The sequence below is a fragment of the Pagrus pagrus genome (assembly GCF_965226575.1).
Source record: "Pagrus pagrus genome assembly, chromosome: 4".
NCBI lineage: Eukaryota > Metazoa > Chordata > Actinopteri > Spariformes > Sparidae > Pagrus > Pagrus pagrus.
The window spans coordinates 27,223,840-27,236,932 of record NC_140188.1 but is presented as its reverse complement, the minus strand read 5'-3'; the positions used below and the strand labels follow the sequence as shown (position 1 = coordinate 27,236,932).

Here is a 13,093-nt window from a genome sequence, read left to right as displayed (position 1 = left end):
TCTTTACAGTACGCTAAGCTAACTAAGCTATTGCACTTTGGCTTTAGCTTCATATTAAGAAGGAAAGCTTTGATATTTACTCTTGCCTGAAAGCGATCAACTGTATTACCCAAAATGTCAAATTATTCTTTTAACTATTACTGTAAAATATTACGAGTAATAAACTTCATTTTGTTCTGATAGATTAAATTTAAGTGTGTACACTGTTTTCATAGGTATGCCATCAGGGAAGGAAACAGTATGGTCAAAATATTTAAGAACTTTAAAGAGAAGAAGGCTTTTAAACCTGACTTTGGAGCTGAAGGTGAGCTTAATTTTCCTTTTTCTCTGTTGACATGATAGTTTTGGTGTGCGTGGATACAGTATGTACATATATGTGTGCCCGTCTCTGTGCAATGCTCAGTAACCTGCTGTCCTGCAGGTATCTTTGGTGGCTTCTTGCTGGGAGTGAGGTCAAACAGTGGCCTGGCCTTCTATGACTGGGAGACCGCAGAACTGATCCGCCGCATCGAGATCCAACCTAAACATGTGGGTCACACTGTCACAGCTCTCACATCTCCAACAATTTGTGTATTGCCCCTTTTTATAATATCTTGTCTTTCTCTCTTCAGATCTTCTGGTCTGACTCTGGGGAGCTGGTGTGTATCGCTACAGATGAGTCTTTCTTCGTGCTGCGCTACCAGCCAGAGAGAGTGGCAGCAGCCCTGGAGTCCAAGGAAAATATCACAGAAGATGGGATAGAGGATGCCTTCGAGGTGGGAGACCCGAAGGAGTGTTTATTCTGAGAGACTGTGCTGTTCACTTTTTGTCAGCCTTTGATGTCTTTATTTTTAACTAACTTGTGTTGCTCACCAGGTCCTGGGGGAGGTCCCAGAGGTGGTGAAGACAGGGGTTTGGGTGGGAGACTGCTTCATCTTCACCAGCTCTCTCAACAGACTAAACTACTATGTTGGAGGAGAGATCATCACCATTGCTCACCTGGACAGGTACGATGCATGTATACAGTACCTGTAAATTTAAGTAAGGCGGCAGGACAAAACAAGTGTATCTCAGCACTCTGCCATCATATCTCATGCATGCTGGGAAAAATCTGCTGAATGGCTTTAAATCTACTCGGTGTCTCATGCCGTCTAACTTTGCTGTCCGTCTTTATCCTGTAAAATCGAAATACCATTAAAAAAAATCTCAAAGAAGTGCCTTAAAGTTGGTCTCTGTGGTTTGTAGGACCATGTATCTGCTGGGTTACATCCCCAAGGACGACCGTCTCTACCTGGGAGACAAGGAGCTGAACGTCATCAGCTTCTCCCTGCTGCTGTCAGTGCTGGAATACCAAACCGCTGTCATGAGGAGGGACTTCGGCACAGCCGACAAGGTTCTACCCACAATCCCCAAGGAGCAGAGGATCAGGGTAGCCCACTTTTTGGAGAAACAGGTACATTTGTCCCTCAACTTTTCTGCACCTCTGTGCTTTAGTAGAGTCAGGATTTCATGAATGCATAATTTAAAGAACATCAGGCAGACAGATGGAGTGAAACATCTGGGCAGAATTCTTGTGTGCTTCTTTTGAAATATATTTATCATGGGGATGGTTTTCCTTCTCACGCAGTCTCTTTTACCACTTCACTTTTTCACACCGACAGTTTCACATATGCAATCTTCCACTGCTGGCAGCTGTGCTTTACATAAGAACAGATGATGGAGCAGAATGTATTGAATAAAAATATCAAGATGTGTTTTTTTGTTTCTCCTTGTGTTGTGTAGGGCTTCAAACAGCAGGCCCTGGCTGTGTCCACTGACCCAGAACACAAGTTTGAACTGGCCCTGCAGCTGGGAGAGGTGAAGATAGCCTATGAGCTGGCCTTGGAGGCAGAGGTGAGAGCACTACTGCACATGCACACAAAAACAAGATGAAAGCCCAAACCCATAATAATCATCAGTATGCTGTCTTAGCTGTTAGTAAAAAAATGTCAACATACTTTTTTCATTTGCACTAAAGAGAAATGATACAATATGTGGGGCATCGGTTGTCAACAGCGTTCTCACAGGTTCTTAAAATCATTGGAAGTTAATGAATTTGAAGGAACAAATCAAGGCCTTGAAAGTAAACAGACATAAGTAAACATGATCATTGAAAGTCCTTGAATTTTTATATTATTACAACAATAGATCTTGAAGTACTTTTTTTTTTTTTTTTACATTATTTTTGACTCAAAGGTGCAATATGTTAGAATTGTTTCAAATCTCTTTCTCCTGATGGTCCAAAGCTCCTGTGCTAGCAGCATAAACACCAACCCTCTACCAGTAGTCCGACTGGTTGCACAGCTAACTGAGCTAACCAGCTAACGGTGGCAACCGCCATGTGTGTGTACAAAGAAAACAGATATTAGCAGTTAGCTGTTACTCTGGTGATAGGCTGCCCCCTGTTTGTTTGGAGTGTGAATTTAAGAGTTGGTCAATTCCTACATATTGCACCTTTAGCATGAGCAAATTTGCTACGTTCCACTGTCTGCATGCCCTCACTGTAACACAGCAGCATCTCTCTTTTTAAATTTTTGTTTGTGAACTTCTGTAAACAGTTTTTCGTCTTGATCCGTGTCTCAAACTATGACATGTTGGGTCCGTTAGTTTGCAGGTATTTGGTCGGAAAAGTCCTTGAAAATGGTTGAATTTGACGATTAAGAAGGCGTGGGAACTCTGTGTCAATCAAACTGCAACTTGGAAAGCTACTGCCAGTTTAACTCCTCTATTTCCTTTGTGCATTGCGTTGTGGGAAAATACAGCAGCACACTCAAATGCATACATACCATCTTCACATACTGAAATCCTAAAAAAGATGCTGAAAACCTGCTTAGTTCATCATCTTAGTTAAGCTTTTTTGGCATGCTAACATTTGCTAATTAGCACTAAACTCAAAGTACAGCTGAGGCTGATTGTGTCATTTTGTATATATTTGGTCATAACAGCTTAAGCCTGGTTCTTTACTCATAACAAAACTGTCTTATTGAGGAACTTGGTACGTTACATTGAAAATGAATTTTTGTTTTCAATGATTTTCTTTCATCAGTAGCTGTGTAATATGCCGGATAACGTGTATAGAATGTGTCACTGTGAGTCACGACCCAGGCCTCCCATACTCAGTAAGCTCTTCTCGGTGTATTGTTGAGGTTCATGCCTCTCCTCCTGTGATAATCCTCTCTCCTGTCTCTTTGGCACCATGACATGTGGGGGCTCCAGTCAGAGCAGAAATGGAAGCAGCTGGCAGAGCTCGCTACTACAAAGTGCCAGTTTAGCTTGGCCCAAGAGTGTCTGCACCAAGCTCAGGATTATGGGGGATTATTGCTGTTGGCCACCGCCTCGGGCAACGCCGACATGGTGGGCAAACTGGCAGAGGGGGCGGAGAGGGATGGGAAGACCAACGTGGCCTTTCTCACCTGCTTCCTGCAGGGAAGGTGGGTGGAAGAAGAGAAGAGGGACGGGGAAAGGAAGCTATGTTTGAATCCACATTTCAATTAACTGATATGTGTTGCGAAATTATCTTAATTTTTTCATCCCGACTTTTTTTTGTGTTTGCCCAGAATGGACAAATGTCTGGAGCTTCTCATCAAAACAGATCGGTTGCCAGAGGCTGCATTTCTGGCAAGAACGTATCTGCCCAGCCATGTGTCAAGGTAAAGTTGTTTCTGTTGAGTGCACAGCGTATGGCCGAGTGTTGAGCTCCAGTGTACTGGCTGCGTTTGTGTGCAAACAATCATCCTATATCCATATGTGTCGAGCAAAACCTTTGCATTTAGCAGTTTGCCTGTAATTTTTAAAAACTACCTGTTTTTCACCAGAAGGCAAAACTTTACAAAGTCCTAGTCATTGATGTTATTCCTGAAAGTGTAAGATGATGGCAGTATCTGAATCTGTGAGGATGTTTACATTATTCATCACCGGTGAGCTGCATACGCTTCCCTTCCTCCAGGGTGGTGGGGCTGTGGAAGGAGAGTCTGTCCAAGGTCAACCAGAAGGCAGCAGATGCTCTGGCTGACCCCAGCCAGTACAGCAACCTGTTCCCTGGCCTCCAGCAAGCCGTGCTGGCTGAGCAGTACCTCAAGGAGACTCACGTCAGGGTCAGGCCTGCTGCAGAATACCCACTCATCACGGTCAGTGGAAGTTGGATGAGCTATACTTAAAAACTCTAACAGATGACGTGGAGTGATTTTATCATAAATTATGCACAGAAATGGATCCTTTTCTGCAGAAAATGTTCAGTCAGTTGTTGAATGGGGATTTGGTCTCATATGATTTCTTTGCTATTACATCATCGTTGAGTCACACGGATTAACCGCTCATACTTTAAGCATGCTGTTTCAGATTACATTTTGCCTGTCTCTTTATTCTCCAGCCAAATGAGGACCGTGATGTTATGGAGGAATCTGCGAGTTTTGTGCTCAAAGGAGAGCTCGCTGAGCCAGAGGTGAGGCTCCCGCTCTTCACAACTCGTTATATCAAGAAGTCTCTCCTTTAACTGACCCTGTGAACAAGAAATGTACGCCATTACTAAATGAACATCTGATAGCAAAACAGCTATTGGAAGATTTTTTTTCTGCCTAAGATGGTGGCTGGAAAAAAGTCTGGTATCTGCATCTAAACAATTATTGGGAATGGTTATTGTTCCTGCAGTCCATACAGATTTTGAAGAGATCCTCTCCTTAAATGATTGTTTTGTAGAGAGATCGGAGACAAAATAAGAGTTCAATCCAAAGCTAATATGAGGCTTCAGCAGTCTGGGTCTGACTAATGAGGTGGCTGTCTATGTAAAGTTCCAGTCTTTTTATTTATTTGCTTCACAGTACTGTCTGGGTAAGACACAAAGAAAGAATTTTGCTCTGAAAAGGCTTTGTAAGATTCACACTCCATTTGTCTAACTCAGATTGCTGAAGCCTCATTAGTTACTGCTGAAGTTAACATTGAACGTTTGCACAGAACAAGGAGAGTGGATTTTTGTCACACATGCCTTAATGTTGCACTGAAATTGTTTTAGAAAGGGATCTCTGCATGACCAACATGAGCAGGAACAATTACAGTGACCAAAAACCAACAGTCTCCAAAGGTGGACAGTAAAAATGTACTTTAACTCAATTACTGTACTCAATACAAATGTTTTACTTTCTGTGAGTGTTTCCATTTTATGCTACTTTATACATCTACTCCACTCACTTTAAGGTCTTACATCATAAACTTATAAAATTAAATTGATCGTTAAAGATGAGACCAGTCAGTGGTTCGCAACCTGTTTTGACTTCTGACCTCTTCTAAAAAAGCAGTTTCTGGTTGGGAGACATTTCCCTCGAAACGTCTCAGATGGTTTCCTTAATATAATACAAAGCAAAGACTAGAGAAAAGTCCCAAAAAAATAAAAACACATTTGTGCTTAACCTTCAGCAGCTACAACAGTAAAATGCTGCTTACACAATGATGCATCAGTACTAATCTATTGTAATATATAATAACACATGAGTCACAGAGGCCTGTTCTGCTGAACAGGTACTTATGATACTTAAAGAAATTGTTCTTATAATTCTTCTGTACTTTAACTTCTGTAGGATTTTGAATGCAGCGCTGTTATTCCACACTAAAAATCACAGTCTATAAAATATCAGTTTAAGAGAAATGCTCATCAAAATTTCCAGAGCCCAAAGTGACGTCTTCAGATTGCTTCCTTTGTCCAAAACCCAAAGTGAATTTGTTTACTGTCACAGAAGTTTGAATGTGTGAATGTTTGACATGTTTATGCTTAAAAATGACATAGACAATTCATTTATTACAAAAGTAGTTGGCAACTAATTTGATTCCAATTGACTAATTGTTGCAGCTCCAGTAAAGTTCACCCAGTATTGCACTGGTACCATATTTACACATGCTAGGTCCATTTCTAACCGATTTTCTTGTTCCATATACAGGAAGTGGTGAAGAGCATGATTGAACCTGTCATGGCAGCAGCAGCAACAGAAGCTGCACCTGCAGAACCAGCAGTGGTGGAGGAACTCATTCCACTAAAACAGGAGATTATTGATCCTGTGTCATCAGCAGAGGAAGAGTCCATCCCAACACCATCATCCCCTGTGCCTGTCACAGTGACAGAAGAGCATGTTGAACCGCACCCAGCAGAATCTGTCGCTGTCACTGAATCAGAGGAGGCTTCAGTCTCTGAAGAGGAAGATGTCTCACAGTCTACCACGGAGATTACCCCCACAGAGGCAGAGATGGTACAGTCCAGTCCCATGGACGATGTCGGATCATCAGCTGAGACGGATGTTGAGGAAATTTCTCCAGCCGCTGATGATGTAACTGTTGCCACTGAAACACTAACTGAGACAACATCAGAAACCATTGTGGCAACAGAAGAAACACCAAGTGAGACGGTGAAGACAGAAACCATAGCAACAGAGGATGTCCTAGTTAGCACTGGTCTGACAGTTGATACCGATATAACAGAGTCTGTAGCAACTGAGGAAATGCTTGTTGATGAAGAAGTGGAAACGGACATCATCTCCTCAGAAGCACCAACCGTCACACATACAGCAGCAGCAGAGACTCATGTTACTGAGGAACTTGTCTCAGAAACTTCACCATCACCTGTAGCAGTGGAGGAGCTCATCTCCTTCGAAAACACACAAAGTCCAGTGCTGGATGCGCCTGTCCAAGCCCAGGCTGTTTCAGATTTGGCCCTTGATCCACTGCTAGACCCATTTGGAGATACAATGCCAGTACTGAAGCCAGTCACAGCTCAAGAACCAGAACAAGAGGAGCTAACCACAGCACTCCCAGTGAAGCCTGAGGACAACCTGGAGCCTGCTGTGCCTCTGCAGGCTGAGCCACAGGTTTTATCCCCAGCAGCCATCCCTGCAGAGGGCAACGTAGCAGAGCAGGAGGCAGCTCCTGAGGGAACTGAGGAGATAGCAGAGGACCTCGAGGCAGAGCTGAATGAGGATGTAAGTTTCAGGGTTTTTTTTTTTTTTAGAGATGCATGATATATGTTGGACAGGTATTTTATCAGCCCGGTATTTGGAAGTTTTATTATGTTATTTATCCGTATTACTGAAATTATAGCCCATAATTATAGATGAAAGTACAAACCAAAATGGCTTTCAAGGACTTTACAAGCATGACACCTACACACTGCAATTATGGAATTAATTTTATTCTGAAAACATATTAATAATTGTATGTAGCTGTGAACTCCTATTATGCAACACCTTTATGTTTTTCACCCACACATCTTGTTTGACCTGCAGGCCCTGGATGATCTGGACCTGGACAATTTCGACCTGGAAGATATCGACACCACAGATGTCAACCTGGACGACGATTTCTTGAATGATTAGAAGGAAAAGTCTTTTTCACAAACCAGACTCTGCAGTTTTTTTTTAGTGACCAAAGAACACAAAGGGCTGTTTTCCAGGACAACAATACGCTGTCAACAGACTAAAGACTTTGTCTGTGTGGTACTGTACGACTTAATAGTCATAACTTGAGCAAATCTCCAAGAAGGCAGGTTTGACCGCATACTAAGCCAGAGCCTTGATTAAGAGGCTGTGTTTCAACTCTATCTGGGAGACCAAACACATGCAGTGGCCTTTGGTAGTAAAGGTAATAATGGTAGATCACAAGGGACAAAAATGTATTAAAGGGGAAATTGAGACACGCAAAGATGTATGTGTTTAGAAATGATGCACCGCAGCCAAAGAAATAAAGCTGAGACTTGTTGGTGACCCTTTTTACCCTTGACATTTGCTCTTTAAGGCCTTGTTAGAGCCATCATGGTGGTTTGTAATGAAAGTGCTCTCACATTACTAATGTAAGTATCATCAGTTTACAGTAAAAATCTGTGTTTTAGGGGTAGAAAGCTTGACTAGCTGACTACTATGTCCACCAGCATGTAAATTAAGGAATTACACTCAGTACCTCTTCTTCTGCATACAGTGTAACACAGGGTGTTATCCAAACCATTGAGGAATTCCTCAAGTTTTTTTAATATTCCTTTCATTCCTGAGGGGAAGTTTAGCGTTTGTTTTCTAACATTCCTGCTGGATTTTAGCTCATTAGCATAGTATTTTTAATTTTTTTGATCTGCGACAAGGCAGCCTGTCTTGTAACTATGCATTCAATACGGTTAAACAAGCCCATGATTTAGATAACCCCCATGTGGTTATACTCTGTGCCTTTATTACCTCTTTGTTTTTAATGTTCTAATAGTTTGGTGCATGTTTACTTCCCAAAGCTTGTATTCACACAAACTGCTGCTTTTAGTTTATCAGATAAACTGAATGTGCAGTATGTTTCTGTTACAGGTGCCTTAAATGTGTTTTCTTAAGATTGTGTTTGGATGATATTGACTGGACTTGAAAAGTGAATTATATAAATAAAGTTTTCCATGTTACCCAGGCCTGCAGTTATTTTATTCCAACAACACGTCACACAAGTAGAAAGATCTTTATTTCGTTATGTACATTTGACTCAACACATCAGGTTTCACTCAGAGGTCTAAATGAAATTCACATATAGACAATAACAGCGTTTTCCTACAATTTCTTTACATGGATAAATGACCAACATTGTGAATCATACAAGCCCTTTCAAGTCGATGACTGAAGTGTACGTCTTCTGGCTTTCGACCCAAACAGTGAAAGAACCTTAAGATTTCGTACTATTTTTAGTCCGTTCCTCTGGTTTCCTCATTGTGGATGAATTTGTATATTTCTATCTACGAGCAGGCCAGTCAGGCAGCGGAGCTCTTAGCAGCTATCTGCTCATACGCCTGCAGGGCCAGCTCAATGTAGCCTGCCCTCTGGGACTCCTTCTGGGCATATATCTGCAGGGACAAGGGTCAGAGGTCAGCATAATGGAGGAGAGACAGGTCACACCAATTACTCTGAGGTTGGGTCTGTTCAAAAAAACAAAAGTTCTAGAAGTACAAATAATAATTCTTTTAGTGCCCGGCTAATAAAACACAGCTAAGTATGTGCTCCACAATGAAGCGTGACTAAATGAGAGGCCTTGTGCGATAGTGACTGTGCAGACAGACACACACCCGTGTCTCCTGCCGCTAACCTTGCACATTAAATGGCTGTCATTCTCAATGTCGCTCCCCTCTGCTTCAAGGCCGAGGGGATGTGAGCACTAATAAGACCTGATGTGTCCCGGGCTTGGCCCCACAGTTCCCACGCTGGAGACAAACCCAAACCTCTCACACTGGAAACCTTAGATGAGACAGCCTTGACGTGACCTCTCAAGAGCTACATTGACTCCTGATTTACTCCAATGCCTGAGGGACACCATTTATATGACCTGGGCAATTTCTGGATCAAATGGCAATAAATAATATATAAAGAGCAAAGTGAATACAAGTGTAAAATAGAGCTACGATTCAGCAGATATTTCCTGTCAAGGTTGTGTGTTCTCACCTTCAGCAGTTCGGTGCCAGTAGCCTTCTGGCTGGCAGCTTCCTGGGCTGACTCACTGTGCGGGTGGACCATGTGGAACAGGGAGACTAGGCTCACTGCATCCTGGAAGCTGGAAACAAACACAAACTGGGGGCTAAGGCCTCATCCTTCTGTCGGCAGGTACAGTGGCTGGTGTAACCTAGCTCAATTTAAAATTTTCAAATTCTCAATTTTAAAAGACAACTCACAGCTCTTTCTTAAGCATATCCACTATAAGCCCGTCCACCCTGCGAGCGTTGACCAGGTACCAGGTCATGCCTCCAAAATGTCTGGTGGAGCGCAGCAGCTCATATTTGCCGTGCTTTTCCAGATCCTCGTAGGTAGCTGCATGGACCTAGACATATGTACAGGATAGGTTATGATCCTAACTTCACTGGATGTTCAGCACAATGCTCCTCACATCAAATTCATTAGCTTCCAATCCACACTCTTGTTCCCATTTTACACTCGCATATCAAGTGACCTAAAGAAAATATAGAACCTGACTGTGGACATTTCATGGTTTAACAGCCTACGTACAGTCTGCAGATTTCAGTGCAGTTGGTGATCAGGTCAAAATAACAGGAAAATCAATGTCATCTTACCCTGATGTATTCTGAGGAGTCTGGCTCAAATTGGACCAGACACAGGTTCAACACGTCCTCATGGCGGTCCTGGGAAAACACCATCTAACAGAGAGACATTAATAAATGAGAAAAGCCTCTAGATACTCATTGGACACACACACAGGTGTTTCCACTTATTCTGCCTGATTAGACTCTTCTCAGGACTGGAATAATGTTTACAGACCTCACAGACCTTCCCATCTCAGGGATGACAGTTATAGCTTTATCACTGAGTGTGTTTACATGCACATGTGTGACCCAGTAATTACTACGGCCCGACCGAAACTCAATATTTGGGGACGATGCCAATACTGATATTAGGAAGTAAAAAATTTAGATCAACATTCGGCCCCTTAACACTCATTCTTCGCGATGATCACTCAAATGTGGTTATAATACCCTTGTGACATGTAATGGGGGAAGGATATTTTACAGTTTAATTTAATTGCCGAAAGTGACACCAGTGCATTGAAACTTATTGGGGATTTAATAATCATCCCAAGCATCATTTTCTGCATTATAATGTAAAAAAAAAAAAGTGCTGCTCTGCCTGAGAGAAAGTGATCAACAAAACAAGTGGAAACAATCTAAATGTATGTACACAAACCTGGGCATGTATTTAGGATTAACATTATGTAAAGCCAGTTTATCTTGCAGGTCGAATTGGAAAGACTATTCCTCATCTTAATGTCACCACGGGAAAGGCGGTCATGTAACAGGAGAAGGCAGCAGGCAGACTTTTCCTACCTTGAGGTTCTCCTCCTTGAAGATGACAGGTGGTATGATTTTGCGTCTCTCCTTGGGGAAGTAGATCTGTATGAGCCGGTCTCTCTCCTCCCAGGTTGCCTTCCTGAGGGTGCCATTGGGCTCCCGTACAACAATGAACCTCTCCTGGATGAATAAGAAAGCGTATGATGTATATAAAGGGAGATATTCCAGAAATGCGAAAGTCCTGAGTGCATTATCAAGGTACAAACTTGTGTTTCAAACTAAATTTATACAGATAACAAAAAAAAAAGTTTGGACATTTGTGATACAAGTTGGAATCAAAAGTATAGAAACTAATACAAACAATTGAGCAGCAAGGATGACACCTCACTAAAAGATTTTTTTATTTATATTATTTTATTTTATAATAGGACATCAAAAATAGCCCTTAACTAACTGAGTTTATAAAACTTAACCCACTTCTTTAGACAAGAAAATAATGCAAGATATGTGAGAAACTACAGAAACTCATGCTGCCTCTTTAATTCTACTGTGGCACGCAGTTAAAAATCCCCCATCCAACCCTCGGTTACACATATCAACACAAAATAAAGCCATGTGCCTACCCTGTGTGGGATGTCGTAGGTGATGTCTGTGAAGACGTATTTGGCTGTGTCCATGCCATCCAGGATCTTATCCTCAGACAGCACATCGTTGACGGGCTTCCTCTCTGGCAGGACGGGCGGCATCTGAAGCAGCTTCTTAGCCTGCTCTTTGGCTGACTCCACCGCCTGGGAACATACACAAGGGATTAGTTGAACAGGTGATACAGGGCCATGTGTGATTGAGAAGTTATTATGGTTTATCTAAAGGGTACCTGCTGCAGTTGCTCATCTGTCATGAGTTTATATGTGGGCGGTTTCAGCTCTTGTTTAATGGGCCGGAACACTTTTTGCAGGTCCAGGCCTGTTATCCTGGTGAGGATGTCCTGCACAGCTGGATCTGTGAACTGCGGCTTTGCATTGTCTGAGAGGTCTGGATGAAAAGTGGCACGAGTTAATCACATGTACAAACTACACACCCATAAACATTAGCATTTCAAGTTCACTAGTTTATCTCAAATCGGCTGACACTGTTTGCTTTTACAACCTACAGTGAATTGCCACGACTGGAATGTAAGTGGACATCTATTGCATGTTTTCTAACTTGTAGTAAAGGAACACACACCAGACTCCTTACAGATATTAGCATATTTAACGGTTACGTTGACAAGAGCCGTGGCAGTAACTAGCTAATTTACCGTTAGACCTTTCGTGCAACTCCCCTCTCCAATACGACATGCACTTTAAAGTTGTAACCTTTGAAATTCATTTTACCGTAAATACTGCCATATTCTTCACGTTGTTATCGATTTTCAGGTTAATGCAGTGGGTAACCAGCGCTATTAACCAGTAAGGTAAGACTTTATTAGAAAGATGGTGACACTTCGTTAGCTAACTACCGAACGCAATGCCGAATTCATACAAATACTCAAATTCATTTTTAAAGATATCAAATATTCTTCTACATGGTCTATATCTGTGCCAATGTGTGAGGTAATCTTAAAGAGGCAGATTTGTTAAGGGAGTGTGACACCAGCACTGAAAGAATAGAGGCTAACGACACACGCTACAAGGTCAGTGTTACACTTGAGAAAATAAGTCAACAACAATGATGTTCACCGCATTAAAACATACCGTCATCTTGTGTTGCACTACAAAGCGTCCTGGTGGTACATGTTGCCAACATTTGCTTGCTTTTCTGAACATTTTTCGCCCGAGAGTAGCTCCGAAATAAGCACCGTGCTGTACCGAGCGCCGCCATGTTTGTTATTACCTCATATCGAGGCGACCTGACCTTTCACCTTGCAGCTCAACAGCCAGGCAGTGGTGATGGGATATGTAGTGTTATTTTCGTCTGTCCGTAAAAGCCCATACACAGACTGTCATTTGTTTATTGTTGTTTCCCACGGCCTATGAGCCATTTTACAAACACAGTAAAAGACAAAACAAGCAGACCAAGAAGCAAAACGTTTGGTTTTCAGCACTGCCCTGCTATGTTAATGTGTTTTTTTTGTGCAAAGGTCCTTTAACAATGTAGGAAAAGCAAATGTTTTCTCATGTAATACATTTTTTAAATGTTCAGACAAAGATAGATGACTCCAGAACTGATAGTAACTATAAAATGACAATGGAATATATATTATAAGTCCATTAGACTGTGAAATTTGACCTTTAAAAAGTACTTAGGGAA

General features: G+C 42.0%; 2 protein-coding genes across 2 annotated transcripts in view; one reads left to right on the top strand and one right to left on the bottom strand.

Moving 5' to 3' along the window:
• LOC311256784 (coatomer subunit beta'-like) overlaps positions 1-8,425 on the top strand; it is a 13,266-nt gene extending 4,841 nt beyond the window's left edge. Inside the window, exons 11-22 of the mRNA XM_084352085.1 lie at positions 216-304; positions 422-528; positions 612-755; positions 856-986; positions 1,225-1,432; positions 1,762-1,872; positions 3,235-3,449; positions 3,576-3,668; positions 3,965-4,145; positions 4,388-4,459; positions 5,946-6,977; positions 7,281-8,425. Of these exons, the coding sequence (XP_084208211.1) occupies positions 216-304; positions 422-528; positions 612-755; positions 856-986; positions 1,225-1,432; positions 1,762-1,872; positions 3,235-3,449; positions 3,576-3,668; positions 3,965-4,145; positions 4,388-4,459; positions 5,946-6,977; positions 7,281-7,370 (2,473 nt within the window). The 3' untranslated portion in view covers positions 7,371-8,425. The remainder of the gene's footprint in view (positions 1-215; positions 305-421; positions 529-611; positions 756-855; positions 987-1,224; positions 1,433-1,761; positions 1,873-3,234; positions 3,450-3,575; positions 3,669-3,964; positions 4,146-4,387; positions 4,460-5,945; positions 6,978-7,280) is intronic.
• A 37-nt stretch (positions 8,426-8,462) lies between these two features.
• On the bottom strand, positions 8,463-12,692 carry mrps22 (mitochondrial ribosomal protein S22). Its single transcript, XM_084352089.1, has 8 exons — positions 12,538-12,692; positions 11,679-11,836; positions 11,428-11,592; positions 10,841-10,984; positions 10,073-10,156; positions 9,677-9,822; positions 9,450-9,558; positions 8,463-8,857 (listed from the first exon to the last, which is right to left on the bottom strand). The coding sequence occupies exons 1-8, from the start codon at positions 12,662-12,664 to the stop codon at positions 8,765-8,767; spliced, it is 1,026 nt and encodes a 341-aa protein (XP_084208215.1). The 5' UTR covers positions 12,665-12,692; the 3' UTR covers positions 8,463-8,764.
• Between the last annotated feature and the right edge of the window lie 401 nt (positions 12,693-13,093).